At 40.1% G+C, this 16,914-nt stretch overlaps 1 protein-coding gene across 2 annotated transcripts in view; it reads right to left on the bottom strand.

Annotated features, from left to right (window-relative positions):
- NSF (N-ethylmaleimide sensitive factor, vesicle fusing ATPase) overlaps nt 1-16,914 on the bottom strand; it is an 81,845-nt gene that overhangs the window by 52,305 nt on the left and 12,626 nt on the right. For both annotated transcript variants that reach the window (XM_020798010.3, XM_020798009.3), the window contains exons 2-4: nt 6,554-6,639; nt 5,033-5,132; nt 3,213-3,252 (exon numbers count right to left, since the gene is read on the bottom strand). In XM_020798010.3, the coding sequence (XP_020653669.1) occupies nt 3,213-3,252; nt 5,033-5,132; nt 6,554-6,639 (226 nt within the window). The remainder of the gene's footprint in view (nt 1-3,212; nt 3,253-5,032; nt 5,133-6,553; nt 6,640-16,914) is intronic.

Raw genomic sequence — 16,914 nt, 5'->3', positions numbered from 1 at the left:
ATGACAGGTTTACCTTCAATACTATAGCTACCATTGATTTTCTTTACCTCGTACGAAATGGGTGAAAGTTAGCCATTCACATAGGATAAAGAGATGCACTTCTGGGTACTGGATACTGCTGGAGATAGCGAGATGACTAGCAGTCTCAGTATCTGGACTGAATGGCTGGTTTGTCCTGGCTCCTGGGATTACACAGTCCATTGTACTATATTCCACTCACCTCAACAGGAGCCTCTAGCCATAGAGATGGTCCCTATCTGCAGAGTCCCACTCTGGCTGCAAACCTTCAAAATGCTGAAGTGTGGCAAAAAATAAGATACATGCCTGCCTGCATCCACCTACTTAATTTAAGCAACCTCTCTGCTTAAAGACATATGGGGGGAAAATACCTCTTTGCCACTAATTCGTATTCCACATATATCTTACACACATCTGATTTACAGGAAAGAGTTCCTACACTGCCTACAGAGGATTCATTTCTTCCTAAGTTCCCAGATACAATGAGGGGAAAGAAAATGTAGTCATTAAGTCTGTGTGGGTAGCATTCTCTTCTCTTCTTCAAGCCCTCATAAGGCTGCAGCTGGAAAAATGCATACTGCAAAGTAAGGCTTATTTATTTATTTATTTACAATATTTTTACCCTTTCCATGAAAATTCCAAATATGAAAGCTGGAACAGAATGCCATTTGAGGGTTCAACCTTCTAATTTTGAAAGGTACTGGGACGCAAGTGACACACCAATGATACATATTATACAATTACTGCTCAACGATGCCAGTAATAGTATGGCAGCTTTGCCTAAATAACCAGTATGGAATTCAGAAATGAATGCTTGAAGAGCTATATTTCCCCATTGTTTCATGTAACTGAGCAAAATGAAATTAGCTCCATTGTATAACCTTAGGTAGAGAACCTACAGCTCTTCACCACTGTGTTCACCATTCCCAAGAATTACATGAACTGCAGTAATACCAGGCATAATAAATGCCAGAGCAAAGTACAGTGGTGCCTCGTAAGACAAACGTAATTCGTGCCACGAGTAGCACCGTCTTGCAAAATTTTCATCTTGCGAAAAGCGGTTTCCCATAGGAATGCATTGCAATGCATTCCTATGGAAAACCTTGCAAGACAAACGAATTATTTTTGTCTTGCAAGGCATCGGTATTGTGGAAAAAATTGTCTTACGAAGCACGGCCTTAGAAGAAGACGTCTTGCGAATCACCAACACGATCGCAAAATGCTTTCGTCCTGCAAGTTTTTCGTCCTGCAAGGCGTTTGTCTTGTGAGGTACCACTGTACAGTACTACAAGGATGTTTCATATAACTTGACAATCCAGCACCTTGGACAGAGGACACCAGGAAAACGTTTATAGCACACTTCTTAAAAGACGTGCAAGGGGAGGATTACAATCTGTCTTCAGCAAAGCTCAATCCATTGCACTTTCCTATATGATTAAGCATGAGACCTGTATGCATCATGTATACACCTACTTCACTGTACTGGTCACACTTTCTTAAAACTAATAGACCAAACACATGCACACTGAGTAAGGTACATTTATGCTTTACACACAGGTTTCATATTATTCATTTACAGAAGTGTTTTCCAGTTTCATATACATCCTTCACATTAAGTTTCCTTTGTTTGGGCTATTTCTTAAGGGAAAGTGCATCTTTATTAACTTTTTTGATAAGACAAACTTCTATTGGTCTTTTTAAAAATTTTCTATATTTTCTCTTTACTTTTAACTCAAAGTATATATTGTCAGAAATCCAATAGTAGAAAGTTACACCTCAAGGCTGCTGACATAACTATTTTGGGGAACTAAAAGTTCCCAATTCTCCCCTGCCCATGGAAGCTCCAAGATTCCCTTGCGATCCCTTTCACTGTGGGGAAGGCTTGACAGACTGCAAGAATGGAGGGATTGGAATCAATGGTGGTGATTTTCAGGAATTAAAAACTTCCTCCTGATCCCACAACTTCCAAATGATTCTCCAAGATAGAAGGGGTCAACAGAGAGTCTCGGAACGTTGGGGAAAACTGAAATCTTATCACTCCTGAGAGATGGCTGCAGCTGATGACATCATCAGCCTTATGTAGCATAAAGTTGTGCAACAGGATCTCAGCTATTGAATTTTTTTGTTCAAAGAAGGATGCATGTTGATTAAGGAGAGGGAAGGAATCATAAGGTTCTCAAAAATGAAAAAGTGGGGCGTAAATGCCAGAAAGCTTAGGAACCATTAAGCCAAAGTATGTTGTTCTCAACATTTAAATCAAGAAAAACACTTTCTGTCTTGATTATTTGTCACACTGTCACATTGTATCTATACTCTCATTCAGGTTCCTGCAATTCTTTATGAGTTTATCTTTGTTTTGCTCATCTTTTAATGTGCTTCCTTCTTCTGCTCAACTTATTTCTCTGGTCAATGTGTTTTTATTTTATAATGTATTTTATGCTATCCTCTTGACAGTTAAAGATTTTCATGCAAGCCCTATGAACCTTTATTAATTACTAAGAGCCTTTCATTGTGAGGCTGAGTGCCACTAAATGAAAACAAAAATGTGGCCATCTCTTATCTCTCATGTGTATTTATCTATCAATTCATTTGTACTTCCTTTCATTTTCACTTTACTTACCTCCCTTTCTTACCTTTGTTTTCTTTTCAAACTACAGTTATTTCACTTACCCCGCTATATTTTTCCTCCATATATGATCTCTGTGCTTGAAAATCAATGCCACCCACTTTGTGCAACTAAGCACATGCAATTCGAGGCTGCACCCCCAGTAGCCGCACTGCACAATCCCCCTGCTGGGGATGCACAACCTAGTATGTAAATGCACGGCACGATTCCTTGTTGCCAGGCACAATGCCCAACACATTCACTCCAGTGTAAATGTACATTATTGCTGGCACAAAGAGGATACAGGCTGTGGCATAAATCCTGGCAGTAAACTGCAACTTGTTAAAGAGATACTGGCTGAGTTCCTAGTTACACACAATAAAGACTTTTGTTATAAACATTAAATATTATTTTTATTGATACTGGAAGTAGTAATCCAAGACAGCAGGAAGAATAAGGTCAGCATTATGCGCAGTTTAAGACAGTTCATCCTATCATACAAAAGGTTTTTGTGACAGCAACACTTTCTCTCTCACCTGGCCAGTAAAAGAAAAAAGAGAATTTAAAAAAACCTACAATGAACACTTACCATCTATATCTTGCCCAATAGAAAGTCCAGCCCATTTTCTCTAAAAAAGAAGAGAGGAGAATGGTTATGGAAAAAGAACCAATTTTAAGGGTTCGTGTTACTTTAGGACACACGATACTGGTATGCTATATGTGACAGTGGAAGAACACAGAACATACTGCCTAAGAGATGGAGCCACAATCAAAAAGTCACTGAATCAGTTCTTGCTTCTGTCACCTCTTGACCACAAATGTCCTCGTCATGTGCAACATGACGAAAACACAACTGACCAACCTTTACAGGGTTGTTACAAGGATTACAGTAAGATAAAGTGAAGTGCTTTGAACATCCTACAGCCCCTTCTCTAAATGCTAGGCATTATATGCAACTCTCCTAAGCTTTCAAGTGATTTTGTCTCCAGCATCCTAAAGGAAGTGAGATACACAGATAAGGCAGGATCACATTATGCAAGACCTGCTTTTGTTCTTCTTGGCTTGTACATCCACAAACATAACTACAGTCATATGCTCTATCATTGTACTGGTCATTATACCCTTTTCACAGTTTGTTCAAAGCCTAGTATCTAATTTGTAAATCAAACTCATTCCTTTGCTCTTTATCTTTTACTCCAATCTCCTCCCTCAAGTTGGGGGTTCCTTGGCTCTTTCCTGTTTTCTCAAGCATAATTTCCCACTTTCCGAACTTTATAAAAATTTCTGCCATGGCTGAAATTTGTGAGATTCTATGCATGCAACCTCTTTTAGTTTAAAAATACATTTCAAAACTCATTTGCTTGCAATTAGCAATTCAGAACTACAGTACTAGCCTCCTCATCCAGTTTTGACAACAGACAATTTTGAAGCAGTTTCTAAACAAAATCCTGTTGTTTAAAAAATGTAATTACCTGCTAACACCAGAAACATAACTAACATTTTTATTTTCAGAAATTATTTGTATTTTCATCCTAAACTATCTGCAGCTCAGGATTAGCAATGCAATCTCATTACTTGCAATGGTGACCCCATATCCTTCTAGACATAGAAAAACAGGGTTTTTTCCACAAGGCCTCTAAATGAGATTTAGAGTCACATATCCCACGCTAACATCATTTTCATGGTTCTCTTGGGGGCAGGGTGAAATCCTAAGTGAAAATCCTCTTTTGTGACTTAATGCATAGTTCTGCAGGCCATTTTTGTTATTCTGTTATAGACAGAGTAAAGACACCTCCTATTCAGCAAATCATTCCCCCATGCTATTATGAACTATGTTCACAGGTACAAAGTGCTAGCTGACACTTCAGGGGAACCACAAAGATTAATCACAAACTACAAGGTGCTACTGCTAAATATCTAAAACTGGTGATACTTTTGACAGATTTCTTCACAGAGGATTTTTGCAAGTACAGATCATTGTTATCTCTTTCAAAGAGCACAGTGACTGATACACTGTGGCCGCTGAGGTACACCACGAAACAATGTTCACTGCTTCAGAGGCATGAGAAAAACTGTTCTTCAATTATTTAGGGCTATTGTTGCTGCTCTTAATGTTTCTATTTTTACTTTTCTATTACGTATGTTGTAACCCACCCAGAGTTATGCCTCAACACTAAAAAGAGTTGGAAAATAAACAAGCGAGCAAGCAAGCAAAGAAGCAAACAAATATCAGAATTTCCAGGTAATCCCATTTTCCATATGGGTTCAAGTCTGTATCAACAGATACCTGGGAAGTTTACTTTTCCCTCATAAACTGACTAGATACTTTTGCCAAAAATTCTAGCTTTCAGAATCAACATCTATTCCATTGTTTACCACAAAAGAGAGTAAAAAAAGTCATAACCATACCTGCGGTAAACTGAAGGCAATGCTGCCTGGGACAACTGAGGAATGGGTTTTCAGCGTAAAAATATATTTGTGGTTTGGTGAAGTCTTCACAACTACATGCCTGCAAGAGATGGGGTGGGAGAAAAAAGCAGAATTACACCATACTTTGAAATACGGAGTCAAATTAAACAGCTTCTATTTCTTTGAGAAGATATAAGGCTCAAAAATTACAAGTTTAACATGAGACAGCTGTCTCCTCTCTGCCTTTAACTATGTAACACACCTTTTACACAAGCAGTATCTGAATAGAATCCTACACAGAAAAGGTCTGAACGACTCCTGTCCCAGTGCAGAACAATCATCCAAGTTGTTTCTCAGTCCTAGAAGGAACCTGTAAAATCCTTCATCATCTGCCAAACTTCAGACAGGAGAGTGAAAAGGAGTGCTGTCATGTCCAGGCTGCTTTTGAGCGCCCATGGGGCAGTCCAAAAGGGAGGGAGGAAGGGAAGGAGAAAAGGAAAGGAGGAGTTCAGCACCATGGATAGCTCCCAGTGAGCACCTTACAACTCCTTGCCCTGAACAAGAGGCCTATTATGCTGCTGCACCAGTAGGATTTAACGCTGAAGTCTTGCATTTTGTTGCCTCTCCAGGAGTTCCTGGCTAGAGCACAGAAGACACTGCCACAAACAAGGGGTCTCTCTCTCAGTACTGGGATCACACCCAGAAGGTGCGATGTTTCTTCCAGGCATGGAGGCCTCAGATGCAGGGATGTTGGGTTCATCAAGCTTCACTGGTATCCTCACTGGCTCTAGGATGGGATCTGCGCTAGATGTTTCCTCTGTTGGCTCCTCTGTCTTCAGGTCTGAGCGCAGGTTATAGCTGGACACATTGAGCAGGTCAAAAGGAGAAGGGTTTACCAGATTTTTTCTGCCCATCTTTCATTCTCTCAGTCACCATTTGCCCCTTGAACTATATAGATTAAACAAAGCACATACGCACACTCAGAGGAAAGAACAAGGGAAGTCCATGTAAATTATAGGGTTGGATCCAAAATAAGTTAGTGGCCTTCAATTCCACATGAATCAATCAGAAAAGTAAATAATGACTAACGTGACCCATTGCTTACAAGGGAAAATGTTACTAATGTAATGGTTATGAAGGCAATAGTTTTGGCCCTAGCTTATATGTATGGCAGGCACTTTTCTGAAGATAAAATACCAGTTATAGGGATTCTGCCTTTTTCTTTTGGTCCGTACGATAAATATTAATTGGAAACATGAAAGAGAGCAATAAACCTCCAAGCATATGTGCAATTTCTCCTCTCCAATGAGTCACAGGCAAGCCTGCCAAAAATAGCATTCTCTCACCATTGTACATAGAAAACAAAAACTGCTCTCCCCCACAACAGTAATCATGAGCACATACTGCTCATAAATTGTCCTCTGATGTTCAGAATGCTCTAATGACAATTCTAGGAAACAGTCAATTCGAGCAATTCCATTTTACCAACACTCTCTAGAAGGAGTAATTTAAGACACTTACAAGCCAGACTGGAAGTCCTTTTCATTGACCACAGCACAGTTGCTTAGGGAAAGTTCGTCTGTGGGACATCGCGCAGCTTGCATAGTCTGTCACAAAGAAAGAAAAGAAAAAGCATACAGTAAAGAACCAAAAGACATTTATACAAGGTGGATTTGCTTTCAAAAACCCACTTTTGAACTGAACTAAGTGAATAGGCTTTCTTGGGCTCCATAATCACTGCAGATGAAGACAGCAGCCACAAAATTAAAAGACGCCTGCTTCTTGGGAGGAAAGCGATGACAAACCTTGACAGCATCTTAAAAAGCAGAGACATCACCTTGCCAACAAAAGTCCGAATAGTCAAAGCTATGGTTTTTCCTGTAGTGATGTATGGAAGTGAGAGCTGGACCATAAAGAAAGCTGACCACCGAAGAATTGATGCCTTTGAATTGTGGTGCTGGAGGAGGCTCTGGAGAGTCCCCTGGACTGCAAAGAGAACAAACCTATCAATTCTAAAGGAAATCAACCCTGAGTGCTCACTGGAAGGACAGATCCTGAAGCTGAGGCTCCAATACTTTGGCCATCTCATGAGAAGAGAAGACTCCTTGGAAAAGACTTTGATGTTAGGAAAGTGTGAAGGCAAGAGGAGAAGGGGATGACCGAGGATGAGATGATTGGACAGTGTCACCGAAGCAACCAACATGAATTTGACCCAACTCCGGGAGGCAGTAGAAGATAGGAGGGCCTGGCGTGCTCTGGTCCATGGGGTCACGAAGAGTCGGACACGACTAAACGAACGAACAAAGTGAATAGGCCTGTTTAGCATTCAGATTTTTTAAAAAAATGTCATTCAAAGAGCAACCTGCAAGTAGCACTGAGTGATAACACACAAAATGGGAACCTGGTGCAGAAGGCATTCATTATAGAGGCTGAAAGATTCCAATAAGCCAAAGACAGTAATGTTGTGTTACTTCAGACACAGACAAAGACACAAGTTTGAACATTACTCCAGTGGGAGATTCCTGCAAACAAGAAAGTAATGTGTAGGGAGAGAAGAGTTGAAAGCTAGCTGTGGCCATCACCCTGCTTTGGCTCAGGTAGAGGATTATTGGCATGTACCAATGAGAGCTGTTGGGAGGCTGAGCCAGAGAAACCAGAAGGGAGGGGTGAGTCAGAGTCTAGTAGTTAGTTCAGTCAGAGACAGAGAAGGGAGAATTTGGAGTCTGAGGCAGAGAGACTGTTTAAGGGGTTATTAGTCAGGGTGTGACCTGTATTAAGTAAGATAGAAGAGGTTAAAGTAAAATACTGAAGATTTGTGTAAGAATGTGCTTAAGAACTACAGTGGTGCCTCGCTTAACGAGCACACCGTTTAACGAAGAATCCGTATAGCAATCCCTTTTTGGGGATCGCTATACGGATCTTCCCCAATCACCGCACTCGCTTTGCGACGATTGGGGCGTCCGGCGGCCATTTTGGAGCCGCCGAACAGCTGATCGGCAGCTCCAAAATGGCCGCCAGACGCGAAAACATCGCTGGAAGGGTAAGTTTAGATGCTTATTGGAACGCATTAAACTAAGTTTAATGCGTTCCAATAGGCTTTCCTTGCCCGTACAGCGATGTTTTCGTATAGCGAAGGTTAATCCGGAACGGATTAACCTCACTATACGGGGCACCACTGTATATTGATCATACAATATTATTGTTTAAATGGTTTTATGACTATGAATGTTGTTTATCTTGATTGTGATGTTTTATTGTCATTTAATGATATTTTATGATTTTGTAAGCTGCCCCGAGTAGACGCTGTCTAGGGGGGTGGGGTATAAATTGAATAAATAAATAAACTATTCCTAAAAGAACGTGTAATCAAACCTGTTTCTGTTTAAAAGTTCAGTACTGAATGGACCTCAGTCTTTCATAGGAAATATAGGTTGATAAAGAGATCAACAGGTGGCAGCGTGTTAAAGGGCATGCTGGGATACCTTTGTGAGTTCTGTGTTTGGTGAAACAAACAGGGGCCACGGGGTAAACACCACACTGGCCTTTCCACTGATATTTCAGCCTTCTGTATGCAGACATTTGAGTGCATATATAAGCTATAAGGAACAAGAGCTCCCCATACATATAGTGTGAATGGTATATTACTGGTCACAGCTCAGTAAGAACAAGGTCAAAGTCTCCCTGCAACATGAACCTTCTGCAGAAATTATTTGATATATTAGGAAGGAGCCACTGAGCTTCTGTCACTGTAGCCTCCAATGTCTAGAACATGAAGGCATGGCTTCTCGCCTCCAGGGACTCAGGAGGCTTATCTGCAGCATGGAAAAATGCTATGCCCATTAACTGTATGATTCATAGCACTTGGTAGCTATTTTGCCCAAGGGCTACTGCATTTCTGTATGAGTGGGGAAGGAAATAAAGTCTTGTGAAGGTGCGGAAAATAAGAGTGTGCCGTCCGCAGAAGTAAAAATGGAAAAGGAGGATGGAAAAAAGAGTCAACGAGTTAGTGGCGAAAGTGAAGAAGAAAAGGGAAAGGAGACGGAAGAGAAAGAGGGGGAGGTGAAAGTAGAAGTGTGCAAGTCTTGCAAGTCTTCACTGCTACATTCAGGCTACAGTGCTTCCCTGATCAATTTCTGCATAACCAAACATCTCTCTATCCTCACCATTTTAAGAGTTAAATTCTCCCTCAGTTAAAATGCTCCATGCCATGGAGTGTGTCAAGAAGAAAAGTTATATAGTGCAGTCTTCTCCCTATGTACTAGATTTCCACATACAGAGGGAGTTTTCTTTATTAAATTGGCATATTTGATTTATATAATGAAATTTTCACAGCAGCTCACAGTTTATTTTCACACAATAATCAGTTCACAACCTCTGTCATTAAAATCAGTGCATGGTAATCATGAACACAGGTGACAAAATTAAAAAATCACTAGCTTTGGAATAGAAGGCTTGGTGCAAGTAAAACATATTCAGCCTCCCCTCTCAAAGTACAGTGGTGCCTCGCATTACAATGTTAATTCATTCCAGCGAAATCGCTGTAGAACGAAAACATCGTAAAGCAAAATTAAAAAGCCCATAGAAACGCATTAAACCCCGATTAATGCGTTCTGAGGGGCTTGAAACTCACCGTCCAGTGAAGATCCTCCATAGCGCGGCCATTTTTGCTGCCTGTGCAGCGAGGAATCCGTCCCAGAAAACAGCGGGCAGCCATTCTTTTTACCCGGCGGCCATTTTTAAACCGCCGATCAGCTGTAGGAAAACTGTCGTTTTGCGAGAATCGGTTCCTGAAGCACGGAACCGATCATCGCAAAGCGAAATTCCCCCATAGGAAACATCGTTTTGCGATCACTTTTGCGATCGCAAAAACTTCATCGTTATGCGATTTCATCATAAAATGGAGTGCTCTTCTTGCGAGGCACCACTGTAAACAGGAAAAATCTACTTTGAGAGTTCTGGACAAGAAATCACCATCAAATGAACCTTCAGCCCAATAGTCACTATCTCTGTTTCAAGAAGCACTTTGGACTTACTTTAAAATCAAAGTAATGTGTTTGCTTTATGCAGCCAGCTTAGGACAAGAACGAAGCCGCTTGATTCTAGGACAACTGAAAGTTTTCAACTGTTTTCAAGAGTTGTTCCCTTATAGGTACAGTGCAACAGTCAATGATGACTACTAAAGCATACAAAAGCAGCACAAAAATCCTATAAGGCACATAGATAACAATCCCATGTGGGAGGTAACTCTTGGGCACAGCCAACATAGGGAAATTCTGGAACATTTTTCCTTCACAGAGAATTTGAAGGATCATATCAACCCACATGAGCCTGTTCAGCTTTTAAGATCTTCGGGGGAGAGGGAGCCTTATCACAGTTCCAAAGCCTTCCCAAACTAATTTGATGAGAACATGAAAGAGGGCCTTCTCTGTAGTTGCTTCCAGGATTTGCAATGTACTGCTCCAAAAGCCAGTTTGGCCCCCTCTCTCTTATCCTTCAATCATCAGACAAAGACCTTCCTTTTTAGGTAGCCTTTTAAGCAATAAATGTGGGTCTGGGGAATGCTCAATTAATACAATTTATTTATTTCTAAATGTTTTAAAATGTTGTTAAATTTCTTTTAATCTTGATTAATGTTTGTTTTTAATATAATTTTCTATAGTATTATACAGTTTTAATTGTTGTGAACCACGTTGGGTCCTCAACGAGGAGAAAGGGGGCATACAAATTAAATAAGCAAACAATACTCATTCCCATCTCTGACTTAATGACAGCTCTTCAGTTTTTTTAGACCAATTGTTATGAATTAGGCATCCTTCAGTCTCGAGAGACTATGGTAACACGCTCTGTATGGAGGACTTGGAGCAGCATCTAGTGTGGCTGAGGAGGCAAATTCGAGAGTGACAGTCCCTTCCACACTGAAGACAAATACAATCTGTCCCCTGTCCAGCTCCCTGATTTGGCTGGTTTCAGAACTGCCTCTTTGCCTCGGCCTGCTGGACAAGGGTCTCTTCAAATTGGGATCTTATACAAAGCTTTAGAAGAAAGGTGAGATCTGTCCCCTGTCCAGCTCCCTGATTTGGCTGGTTTCAGGACTGCCTCTTTGCCTCGGCCTGCTGGACAAGGGTCTCTTCAAATTGGGAGGGGGCCATGATGCACCGCCTGCCTCCAGGCTGAACGGACGGATGACAAGGTTTCCCATCTGTTGAGGCTCATTCCTAAGGCCTTCAGATCCCACTTGCAGATATCCTTGTATCGCAGCTGTGGTCTCCCTCTGGGGCGATTTACCTGCAGTAATTCTCTGATCGTCATAAGCAACTCTATATTTCCTGGACTTAGCATCACTTCATTCACTTTTATTCAGTCCATTACTGACTTCAGTCAGAGACCACATTGCCTCACTTAGTATTGAAAGAGAAACAGAGCCAGATGGTATCTTACTCTAAAACCCTGAACTATTTCATCCAACCCTTCAAAGTACAAAGTAGAAAGCCAAAGAAGCAATTTGCAAGTTAAAGTGCCCAAGAGGCAAAATGACTTGTCTCATGTAGTAATAACAAAGAACTCTACTCTCCTATGAAGGATTATTGAAATACATACACCTCTACCCCTATTCCTAATTGGTACAATCCAAAGAAGAACATATCTCACCTTTCTTCTAAAGCTTTGTATAAGATCTCAAGCAGAGCTTCTTTGAGTCCCTAACTAACATACATAAATACACATCTCAAGTGATGTATTATTATTACTATATTTTGACATTTCTGTAGACAGTGCTTTATGAAGTTGCATAAGTAAAAGCGAGCATTCCCCCGCTTCTTGAACAGACTGCAATCCCAAGCTGCGGTCCTCAACTGTAGAACAGGAGAGTCATGTACCTCTCTAATTTGTTACCACACATGTAAAATCATGACATTTACTCTTGTAACAGAGAAAAGGCAAGATTAACTCTGCCACAAGGCAAGGACATGCATGCATATGTATCAGAGATGATGTGTGACTCAACTGTACTCTGACAGGGAGAAAACTAGATGAACCTAAAGCAATATGAAAAATCCTGCTGTGATTGAGGATATGGGATGCCTCAAGCTTTATTCTATTTTTAAAAGAGGCAAGAGAAGTGACCTTAGACTTGAAAACTCTCAGAGGTCCTATAAAAACAATGCAAATGACTGTTCAAGTTATTATTCCATCATGGTTTTCAAAGAACATGGAATTCAAAGTGCCCTATGACTGATACAATCAGAAAACAGAGTGTAAATCTTGGTTCTTCAAAATAATGCAACACAGAAGCTGGGCATCCTTGGGGCAGCATTTTGCATATTTCTGATTTATAGTCTGGCTTCTCGTTCAAATAATAGCCAAAGTAGCTTACAATATTTAGATTTCCAATATATACAAAATACATTATTGAAGGGCAGTGAAGTTTATTTAATGGAGGTGAGAGCATCTGATTTCCCTTGGACTGCCTGTACTGAAAAACTTTACCCTTACTCCATGCAATGGGCTACAAGGCCTCCTCCTTTATCTGCTAGTACATATCTGTGGCAGAACCCTAACCTATTTTGCCTAATAACAGGAGAAATAAGATGATTGGCTGAAAGAATGCAGAAGGTGATCCAATCCAGGAGAGGAGGAATCAAGGAAAGCCGGAGAGTAAGACATAGTTGATCTATATCTGAATGAAGGAGGTTGTATTTTAGCAATGATCTATAATTTGAGTAGAACTCATGTTGAACTGTTTACTTTATCAGTCAATGTGTTGTAAAGAACTTACCATATTTTTCATTCTTAAACCCCTTAGATGCATATGTTCATGGCTGAAAATAAGACTTTTTAAAGGAAGGATTTTTGAGTAGTGGCAAGCCTGGGTGAAGGCTGATCACAATACCACTCCCAAGAGGTATGTGAATTTTTTTCTCTCATGATTCCTATAGAACACATGTTTTTGACAATAGGCAAGATACAAATTTGATAAATAAGAACTAAATCATTTTATATTAATTGAAAATAGCTTCTCCCTTCACCTTCCTTGGTAACTTGTAGATCAGTGGTTTCCAGCCTTAGGTAACCTCTGTGTTCTTGCACTGCAATTCCAAGAAGCCTTCACCACCAGCTGTGCTGGCCAAGGTTTCTGGAAGTTGCAGTCTAAGAACACCTGGGTTACTCAAGGCTGGGAACCACTGTTGTAGATTATAGCATCACCATTCCTGACAAGTGGAACAATGGTATGGGGATGAGCTCTAGCATGGACTCATCTCACATGTCACCTAAAACGTTTGACATCAATGCCCCCCTTAGACTATCCATTTTATACTGTAAACAACAGTCGTTAGATGTACAGTTATTGTCTTTAATGGAACACAGGACAAATATTTGCACTCTGAATAATGGACTATAAAGTGTTCAGAAGCAGGCACCTCAAGATTTCAGGTTCTTATGCAAAGTGCACAGGCAAATGCAAGAACCAGGATAGAGTGCAAAGATAAAATATCTTCTCCCTAGTCTCTGTTAGTCTTAGATTGAAGCCATTAAAAATTAATAAGAAAAGAGGGGTCAGGTGGGAGAAGAAAGATCATAATTTGAAGAATCTAGTAGATATACTGTACTAGCCATCATGATGGAAGCCAGATGCCATCGTTCACAATACAACTGCAGCAGGTACAATATAAGCTATTGTCCTTGGTACGATGCATGTTACATAAAGTGCTGAAGATTTTCTGATCCTGCCAGTTTCCATGTACGAAATGCATAGCTTCTAAAAATCAAGCAGATGATTTAGAAATGAGTCCCTGGATAATGCTAAGTGGTTCACTGCTCTTTAATGACTGCCTAGCATGTTTAAAGTAGAGATACTGAAAAGCAACTGTGGGAAGGAAGGGAACTCTTTGCTTGTCTGGTGCTAAAACCTGTACACACTTGAATAGGAAGTGTTTTATACTCATTCTTTTCTCAGTGATATGTTAGAAACTCCCATAAAGCCATCTTAGACTTTTCTGAAATATCACATACGAAGGCTATCTTAAGAGGTGGAGAACAAGGGAGGGAGTTCTCACATACCACTCTCTGAACCCAGAAGTTGTAGAAGAAAGAAAAATAGAAAAATCATCAGTACTGCAATAAATTAAGCCTGTCAAGAGTCCTCAAGGCACTCATGTTTTTGTTGCCCTACACCCCACCACAGCAAGCACAGTGGGCCACAAAATCTCCTACCGATTTAGATGCTGTTTTGTAACCTGCTCTGCAAGGATTAGTGAGTTAAGCTTCTCCTATGTCACATGAAGAGTGTATCTCTCAAAAAAGATACATGGCAAATGGCATCAGCTGAATAATGAGAACTGGCCATTTATAAAGAAAGCAATAGGTAAATCTTATGTAAGACTATGTTCGGCTCTTTGTTATATTCTCAGACCTCTTTAGACAGATCTGAATTCATCTCATTTGTAGACTTAAAGTAGGGTTTTTTCACTGACTGCTCTAAATAAATAACCAGTTCACAATAATCATGTATTTTCTGGAAATTACACATAAAACATAGCAATTAACACCTAAACACTGCAAGCATGATATGAAGGTTAAAGCCTGATTATACTTTGGTCTGGGATATTGTACCCAAATTTCAGAAGTACAAACAGAAGCAACCACATTTTTAGACAAATAAGTGCTTAATGTTGGCTTCAAAACTTCAGCAGAGGTGGATATAAAACACGCCACCATTCACTGAAAATGTCTAGTGTACCATCAAGCACCAATTGGTTGTTGCTGGAATTCTTCCAAAACATGCTTAACTATGGCAACCTTGGCTAAACCCTACAAGGACTTTTTTTATTCCTAATCAAGAGTTCATCCTTTCAATGTGCATATATTAATTATGTCCTATGAATGTTTATGTTATATTTAATTTTTTTTAGATAACAGAAATTCAAATAAAAAAACAATACAATACTTAAGACTTGCTAGCCTACACCTGGGTTTAAAGAGGTAGATTTCTAAATTCTCTCTTTCAATGCTAAAGTTTCATTTCTCAGTGTCCCAGTGTCTCCTTTCAACACCCGTCATTTAGTGGCTATCATCCATCCTTCCATTCCTACTGAAACAGAAGTTTAAATGCAAAATCCTGGGTATGATTTGATTATAACCACAGCACCAGATTCCACGCTAGTTGTATCCTAGAAACATGAAATGGTATTCTGACTCACCTAATTTGGTGCTGGGGATGACAGAAGTTCAAATGAAAGCAGCCTAACACTTTGTATTTAACACAGTGTTCAAAGTATATCCAAGGGAACACTAGAGTTCATGGAAAATTTAGAGGACTTTAGACATCAGTACCAGTAAAAACAATTTCCACAGAGATGGGCTTCTGAGCTCCCTAGGATATGTCTCTGTAATATACAGCCACTTATAGAAGACCATGTGAAGAACAACAAGACCTAACGTCCAATACCTCACATGAATCAAACAGAATCCAAAATCCTTGGCAGGCTGGAGAAGAAACAGAAAAGATCCACACAAAGTAAGCATTTAGCAAATAACTGCAGCACTATGTCACCCCTCCATAGAGGAGACATGAAAAAGAAAGGGCAATAACCCACCACCAAATATCAGTGCTCCACAAGATTCCTTTGTATTGCTTATTTGTTGTCTACGGTGTCAGGGAAGAGTGTGGGAATCAGTGAAGTGTGGGAGTCATTTGTTACTTATAGGTATGGTCAGAATTGTATTAAATATATGTGTAACAGTGTGCAGATGGGTTATCACTCATGACCAGGTCACAAAGTACAGTATCATGTTAAACCATTTCTGGACATCTATATAAACTCAGGGACTGTGCTAATGTAACAACTGCCCATTGAGCAGTTGTTATATTTCAGAAGCTACTTCTGAAATTGTGAGGAATTTCAAAAGCAGATTGCAATAGGACAAAGAGGCAGTCTTGTTGCACAAGAAATGCCCAAGTACTTAAATAATAGAATAATAACTGGAAGGGGCCTATAAGGGGCCTATAAGGCTACTGAGTCTGCTCAATGCAGGAATCCAAATCAAGGTACATCTGACAGATGGTTCTCTACAATGCTCTTGAATGCGTTCAGCACTGCAGCACTCACCACCTCCCAAAATAATTAGTTCCGTTGTCATACTGCTCTGCAATTAGGAAGTTTTTCCTAAAATTCAACCAAAATCTGCCTTCTCTTAACTTGTTCCCATTATTATGTGCCCTGCTCTCTGGAATGACTGAGAACAGATCCTGCCTCTCTTCTGTATGACAATCTTTCAAGTATGTGAGGAGTGCTATCATATCTCCCTTCCATTTTCTTTTTTCAAGGATAAATATGCCCATTTTCTTTTTCAGTTGTTCTTCATAGAGCTTGGCTTTCAGTCCCTTGATCATCTTTAATGCCTTAACTTGTTCCAGTTTCTCAACATCCTTCTTAAAGTGTGGTGTCCAGAACTGGACACATTATTCAAGATGAGGCCCATCCAGTGCTGAATAGAAGGCCACTAGTACTTCATGGGATTTTGAGACTATACTTCTGTTAATTCAAACTAAAATGGCACTGGCCTATTGTGCAGCCACATCACACTATTGACTCATACTCAGCTTGTGGTCAACAGTAATTCCAAGATTCTTCTTGCGCTAGTAATACTGAGCCAAACATCCCCCATCTTGTAACTGTGTTTGTTTTTTTCTTCCAATGTGTAGAACTTTGCATTTATCCCGTTAAATTTCATTCTGTTGCTTTCAGTCCAGTGCTCAAGTCTATTCTTTTCTAATATTGTTTCTGTCTGCTGTGGTATTAGCTTTTCTAGTCAATTTTGTGTCATCGGCAAATTTGATAAGCATTCCCTGCACCCCCTCATGCACCCCCTCATGCAAATCATTA

Source organism: Pogona vitticeps, chromosome 6, assembly GCF_051106095.1.
Source record: "Pogona vitticeps strain Pit_001003342236 chromosome 6, PviZW2.1, whole genome shotgun sequence".
Taxonomy (NCBI): domain Eukaryota; kingdom Metazoa; phylum Chordata; class Lepidosauria; order Squamata; family Agamidae; genus Pogona; species Pogona vitticeps.
This window is presented reverse-complemented; position numbering and strand designations above follow the sequence as displayed.